The 6,977-nt window shown below is 35.2% G+C and overlaps 1 protein-coding gene across 3 annotated transcripts; it reads right to left on the minus strand.

The window, feature by feature from the left end:
- Positions 1–464: 464 nt before the first annotated feature.
- Positions 465–6,704, minus strand: LOC110617533. Of its 3 annotated transcripts, none has more exons than XM_021760389.2 (9): positions 6,310–6,653; positions 5,519–5,743; positions 5,300–5,384; positions 5,055–5,181; positions 3,029–3,142; positions 2,268–2,466; positions 2,115–2,160; positions 1,828–1,903; positions 465–1,372 (listed from the first exon to the last, which is right to left on the minus strand). In XM_021760389.2, the coding sequence occupies exons 3-9, from the start codon at positions 5,354–5,356 to the stop codon at positions 999–1,001; spliced, it is 993 nt and encodes a 330-aa protein (XP_021616081.1). In that variant the 5' UTR covers positions 5,357–5,384; positions 5,519–5,743; positions 6,310–6,653; the 3' UTR covers positions 465–998. The 3 variants fall into 3 exon arrangements, with proteins under 3 accessions (XP_021616081.1, XP_021616080.1, XP_021616082.1); XM_021760388.2 differs by having other exon boundaries at positions 5,489–5,743; positions 6,310–6,652; XM_021760390.2 differs by lacking the exon at positions 5,519–5,743 and having other exon boundaries at positions 6,310–6,704.
- Positions 6,705–6,977: the final 273 nt, after the last annotated feature.

A 6,977-nucleotide genomic window follows, 5' to 3' on the forward strand; every position in this document is an offset into this window, starting at 1 on the left:
TTAAGAAGAAAAAAAGAATTCAATTACCGAGCAAGAAAGTGGCAATTGCAGAACTGATAATGAGATAGAACTTTGGCCAAGTGTTCAACTTTAGAGAATGGAATCTATAGCTTCAGCTTTTGTAGGAAACTTAAGACTTTTTAACTCGATAGGTTTTATAACTCTTAACAGGTTGATGCTGACAAGCCATCATCTGCCAAGAAGAAATCGACAAACAAAGACTTGTAATTGCCTAGGCCTTCCTCGTTCTACAATTCAATTCTATGGTTTTTCTCTCTCGTCGTTTCAAGATCTTGACAACATTTTTAACATTACTTCGAGTTAAAATTTTTATGCATATGCCAACATCCCATAATCCAACTTTTACTTCTCTATTGGAGCACCATTCTCCTTTGACATTCTAACCTATACATATATGTCTATCTGCGTGAATGAAGCCAAATCCTACATTTTCATCTGTAGTATTAGTTTCTGAAATGGACAGCAATATGCATTGGAAGCAATGATAGCTTTGGTTTCACGATGCGAGTAGTCTAAGCTTTACATTTTCTAAAATCATATTAAATTATTTGTTCATTCCTCCAGTGGAAGTATATTTAATATTTATAGCGAATGTAATTGTTCAGAACTTGAAAGGTCTGCTCCCATGACTAAGCCATTAGTATAAACCTGCAATTTGCATTTCCTCTTTAAATGACTTGCTGGTCACTGGTTCTGTCGAATGACTGCAAGTTTTCGCACATGAGCTGGGCCGTTTGCTTGAATGTTAGTTGTTTACCAACATGAATTTCAAGGTTGACTTGAACACCTCAAATGACTACCAAATTTCCTCCATAAATTGCCATTTTCCGAACATAGGATCTTGACAAGTAAACTGCGGCGCTTCCATAAGCCAGCAACAATCATGAGCCTATATAGGTACATGAACTAAACAAACATTCCTGGTTGCCCATGATTTCATTAGTAAATTCCTCATCATCCTACTCTTTGTGCATTTGTTACTCATCCCCAAACAGTTCCATCTCCAGTTGATCAAATTCATCATCCTCCTGCTTCTGTTGTGGCCCGTCTTCAACCAGTTGCAGTTCCAATTGACTACTAAATTCATCATCCTCTTGCTTCTGTTGGTGTGACTCATCTTCAACTAGTTGCAGTTCCAGGTGATGACCAAATTCATCATCCTCTTGCTTTCCTTGATTTTCAAGCTGTTGCCTTTCCACTAGAGTGGTATGCTGGTTCAATCCTGTTTGCTGATAGAATGCTTCCTTTTGGACATTCCAATTACCCGTGATATTCTCCACTGCATCTCCAATCAATTCTTTATCATTTGATATGTGCTGAATATTTTGGATGTCTACCACTTTGCTGGCCTCTTTCATAAGAAATTAAGCCAAAAACGTTAAGGTAATGTGGGATACCAAAAAAATTGCTTAAGCTATGCAAAAGTAAAATTTTGCCTTTTTTCAAAATTTTGTCAAATTACCTGGATATAAAATACATTAAGTTCAGGTTTAAATCAACAGTTCACTTTCTCAGCAATTAGGTAAGGTAATTAAAATAAGAAAAACTGTAACAGCAAACATAGAATGACACATAATTAAAAACTCACTGACAAGAGTCCCATTAAAAAATGCCCTTGCTGAAAGCTGAGAGAAGCATTTTCTAGGGGTGCATAAATTCAAATATGTGCAGCAACTAGCAACTTTGCTAGGCAGCATCAGAATGGTTTATTCAGAAACATACACAATATGTCCATAAAGAGATGCAAAATCATCCTATATTGCTAGACTAGAGGAGAAGTGGGAATGAAGTAAACAGTGAATATACCTTGGATGGCTTGCTTCTTGGCCTCTGCATATTCTGTTGACATTTTCTTCAGTGTGTTATAATCTAATTCCGCACCCTAGTATTTGGAAGAATAAGAAATGAGATAAAATGTTCAATCAGCAAACTTATTTGAAGTGGACCAACGAGGAAATCATGGGAACTAAAGGGAAGGATATAAATCATTACATCAAAAGTCTGATGTTATGAACTGAAACGAAAGACATTTCAAAATCTGAAAATTAATCTAATTGTAACTGAATGAAAAAGAAAGAAATGAGATAACTTACCATGTCCATGTCAAGGAACTGTTCAATGCGAGTATTAGCAAATAACCTGTCAAGATGAAAGCAATAAAACAATAGTAAGATGCAGAGGTAGTTGAGATCATGACAAATATGTTCAAGAATGGATGTATATAGATATATGTGACAGAAGCACACTTCTTATATGCAAGTTGCACACGGGCATTCTGCAACTCTGTGAGTTGATTCACCGTCTGAGAAAAAGAGCCTGCATTTAAGTCTACAGATCCAAAGAGAAAGACGTTCTTCTCCAGCATTCTGTTAACCAAGGTGGGTACAACTTTTATACTCTTCTCTTTTGCATCAACAACTAGGGCCTTAATTTTCTTCAGTTCTCCTGTCAGATTAGACATGGAAGAAAGATGAAGTGAATGGAAAAGTGAAGGACCAGTTCTAGCAAGCTGCACCAATTAAATTACTCAAGATTCAACATAATTTAAGAAAGTGAGAAGCCACGGGGGTGGGGGGCATAAGCATATTCAGACTCCAATTAAGAATCTAAAATAAACTGATGAGGAAATTGATTGCATTGATATTGTAAACACAGTGAGGAAAACTTTTCCCCCAGCTGAATACAAGGTAATGGTGGTGGAGGATTTTGTGAAAGTAATATTGAAGAATCACAATAATGCTCAGTTTAAGTACTCTCTGTCAAGCAAACTATAGAAGTTCAAATCTACATTATATACCCGTTTATGTTGATCGGCCAATCAAAAGCCACACAGACATTCTCTAGTCAATATTTACATCTAACATAAACAGTCAGAGAATTAATTAAAAAGCCAAAATCATTTTCCTTTGACAAATGTAAAGAAGGTAGAAAAATCACTTCACATTATGAATGATACTCAAATTAGAGTTCACAATATATAAGTTTCATGCAGTAACTACAAACTTACCAAGAGAGAGATAGATTTTAAAAGGAGGTTTGAATGGTTGAGTCTCATATAGGCAATAAAGGCAATATAGCGCACCAAGTCTTTTAGACAAAGAACCAGTACCGACCATGTAACCTGCAAACCATTGAACGTCAGGAAGCATTGCTAGACAGGAAATAAAAAAAAATGTGGATTGCAAATTCCAAAATAAGAAAATGGACCAAATGCCAATAGCTTTACAAATACTATGTTAGCAGACCTCAACAAGTCTACAAATGGTTCACTCATGGGGAAAATGCAGCTTGATCATGTCCAAACATGAGTTGAAAGTTGAAGACTTAGTGAAGCTTAATGGATAGTGGGGTTATGATCACAGTGCTTAAGTACTCTGTTATTTGCAATTATGTTCTGTAATTGTAGGAGAGTATGCTCCACTACATTGCTTTTAGTTCCTGTTTTATATGAGATGGTTAATTCTGCAATTGTATTTAAATGGCAGCAATCTAATAACATGACGGCATTGAAAATTCGAAAAAAGTTGAGTTCTTGGACTCAAGAGATTACAGATTCTCTCTAAATGAGCCTGAACTATTACAATCATAGGTCAAAAAAAGAAATCCGCTTCTCAAACTTCACTCCCTGGTTTTGAATTGACTACTTGCTGTCCCATAACCTGATCCACAACGAGGGACCCTATCATACTATGGTTTTGTGAGATCTAATGGGCTATCATTTTGGTACGGCTGTCCAGATAACAGGAGACAGCAATGTAGATTGAAACTGAAATAAGTAACAAATTGTACTTAAGGTGCAAGTTAGAAACTGAAATCCAGAGAAAATGGTGGTACTAAATCAAGGTTAAGGGCCTGTTCACTTACAGAAAACTGGAGTAGTTTTCTGAAAAACTTTTATAATAAACTGGAAAATAAAGTTTTGTGTTCACATGTGTTAGTTTTCCAAACAAAAAACTGGAAAACTAGTTTTCGAGTTTTCTAACATTTAACTATGATTTGGAAAGCAACTTTAAGATGTTTTCCACAATTTTCCTTTATAATAAAAAATCTGTTTTCTAGTTGTTTTCCAAATGCAAAATAATAACCCTTTTATAATAAAAAAAATATATTATAATATTTTTATGACTAAAATTAAATAATTATAAAAAATATTTGAAATTAATTATATTATTAGAGAATAAATTATCAATACATAGTAAAAAAAATTAAAAGTAAAACTAATTAGTTTTTAAATAAATTTTCAAATAATTGATTTTTTTAATTAAGAAAATTATGATTATTATTCATTATTTTAAATCTGAAAATGATTTTTTATTATTAACAGGTGAACATGTTTTCCATATTTTTACTTATTTTCCATACAAAATAAAAACTACAGATTCCTTAGAAAATAGAAAATGGGAAATAGAAAAATGTTTTCCATAAGTAAACACACCCTAATGTTCGCATAATTTCATTCCCTAGAGGAGGAAAGAAAATGTTTGCATTTAGACAGCTGCTGTTACATTGTTTTGGATCAAAGCTACTAAAGATGAAGTATGATTATGGTAGGAGTGCTTTCCAAGAAAAAGGCCCTTTTCCATTCATGGTAAGAAAACGATTGTCAAACTTAACCGACTGCAAGAACCTTGCACTTCTTCATACGAAGAAAAATATTGTGGCTGAGAAATACATCTACAACCAATGATCAAAATATGGAATTAATTTAATTACTAAAATAAAGAAATGAAGAAAGTGTTTGGAGAAAAAAAGGAAAGGGGCCAACAGTATGATCTGCTGATAAAAAATTTGAAAGAAAAGTTAGGCAAAAGAACAAAGCTGAAAGATGACATTGGCTACTAAGGACAAAGGATTAACTATGGCCTAAACTAGGATACAAAGTAACACAGAGTAGACAACTGATAGGGAAAAGGGGTTAATAATGTGGAAATATGATGTTCAAGTGTTTAATGTAAGAAACACACATGCACTAAAATTCTAGCACATGCAAATTTAGTATTGTGCGATGAAAAGTAAGAGGGAAAAAAGCTTACTTATAGTATGAGCATACAGTGATTGCATGTAAAAAGCCGTATTGGTAGAAGGAATAGCATCAAAGATATAAGTGAACTTCCGAGAGAGCCAAACTTTCTTCATATCAGCCAAAGTTGTTGATTCGCCCTGGATTAACAAAGCTCCAAGCTTGTTATTTATTTAATTTTTTTAAAAAAAGCTTGTATACAAGAAGAAAAAGATCTAAACATGGCAGGAAAAAAAAAAAAGCAACAGTAACAGCTACCTCAACGAATTCATTTATGAGCTCATCAATGTCCTGCTTGAATGGAGACAGACCCATTTGATTTGATGACTGGAGATTCTTGAAACTGCAAAAAATGGAAGCCCTTGCTTATAGTAGTAGGCTGAAGAGAAAGAAAAACGCAATGATAAAATGATTTAAGCTAGTGATTACTAGAGATTTAGTACTAACGGTTTGGAACTTTTCTTATTGGAGACTCACTGATGGCTACACTTCAAAGAACTGCAGCCGTCAGTGTGGAGGCAGGTCCACAAATTTGATAGAGGAGTTCAGGGAGGATTGGGAAATTTTGATGAAGACAACTGCCACTATCTTCTTTAATAGAAATAGGACGAGCTTTCTGAAAAGCCTAAGAAAAACTGAATCAACTCTGAACCCAAAAATTATGCTTCATTTCCATCCATCAGTTTCTACTTCCTTCCCAGTCTGAAAGCACAAAAACACTCAACTTCTCAACAGAATAGGAATAGTACCAAGTAGGATACCCGCAAAATTCTGGATACCCATACCCGAACCTGTTTACATCTACAAGACTACAACACCCAAAACCGTCTAAAAATTAGATTGAACTGCCCATATTTATTATCCGTTTATCATTACCCACATACCACCCAACCCGATTATCTTTAACTATTTTTGCCATAATGGTAATCACAAAATGTGTTCACAGGTCAAAATACCGGAACAGCGGAAACCGAATCCGAATAAACAAAAATAAGTTTCAGCCGAAACCCATTCAGCAACAAAACCTCAGCGTTACATCAACAAAACCTATTCAAATCACAGACCTCTATACAACCGCACTGAAATAAGACAGAAACTGTATAAATTTCAACACAATCATCCACATAATTTATATAAATTTCAACAAATCTCACATACTATTCCAAGAAAACCATCTACATAAACCATATAAACTTCAATAAATTTCAACAAATACTTCCACATGAACTGTATACCGAAAATCCATCCAAAAAACATTCAAATCAAACCTGCAGTGACCAGCGGCAAAGGAGGAACAACGGGCCAGATGCGACGGAAAAGCAGCGTCGAGAGAGACCGGACCAGCGATAATGGAGTAGAAGAAGCGGGAGAGCGGTGTGACCAACGAGCAGCATCGAGAGAGAAGCAGCGGCGAAGAAACTGGACCAGCGCGTGCCGAGGAGGGGGCTGCAGCGGCTATGGAGAATTTGGGATGGCCAAGGGAGGGCAGCTGCTGTGCTGAGAAGAAGGAATGACGGTGACTGAATCTCTGATTAATGGAGAATGTGGGTATTGGGTTTAGATTAGGGATTCAATTTCAGATGGGTTAAGGAGCTGGGCTCATGTAATAAAGTGAATTCCGAGCTTGACGGAAAGGCTTACCAAGGAAGAAAGGCTTATCTACATTAGAAGGCCTTATCCATATTCAGTTATATCCGTATTTTGATTTTTCAATAAAAGGAAATCGAATCAAACCGATAATGAAAAACTGAAAAATTTATGAAAATTAGTAACCGAATCAAACTAAAGCTAAATAACAGAATTGATTGAGCTGAACAGGTTTTGTTATGTTATTTGGTTTTAACTATAATGTGCAACCGTCTTTGTCAATAAAACTTTCTCCAAATGACTCGGAGTTTGGACAAAATAATTTGGCCCCAAGGTATACTTATATATC

This window comes from Manihot esculenta, chromosome 6 (genome assembly GCF_001659605.2).
Source record: "Manihot esculenta cultivar AM560-2 chromosome 6, M.esculenta_v8, whole genome shotgun sequence".
In the NCBI taxonomy this organism is placed as follows: domain Eukaryota; kingdom Viridiplantae; phylum Streptophyta; class Magnoliopsida; order Malpighiales; family Euphorbiaceae; genus Manihot; species Manihot esculenta.

Coding starts and splice junctions, on each gene's coding strand:
- LOC110617533 (XM_021760390.2), bottom strand. CDS start 5,356: ATGGGTCTGTCTCCATTCAAGCAGGACATTGATGAGCTCATAAATGAA. Junction 5,182..5,299: donor TCATAAATGAATTCGTTGAG/GTAGCTGTTACT, acceptor TTGTTAATCCAG/GGCGAATCAACAACTTTGGC. Junction 3,143..5,054: donor ACTGTATGCTCATACTATAA/GTAAGCTTTTTT, acceptor AATGGTTTGCAG/GTTACATGGTCGGTACTGGT.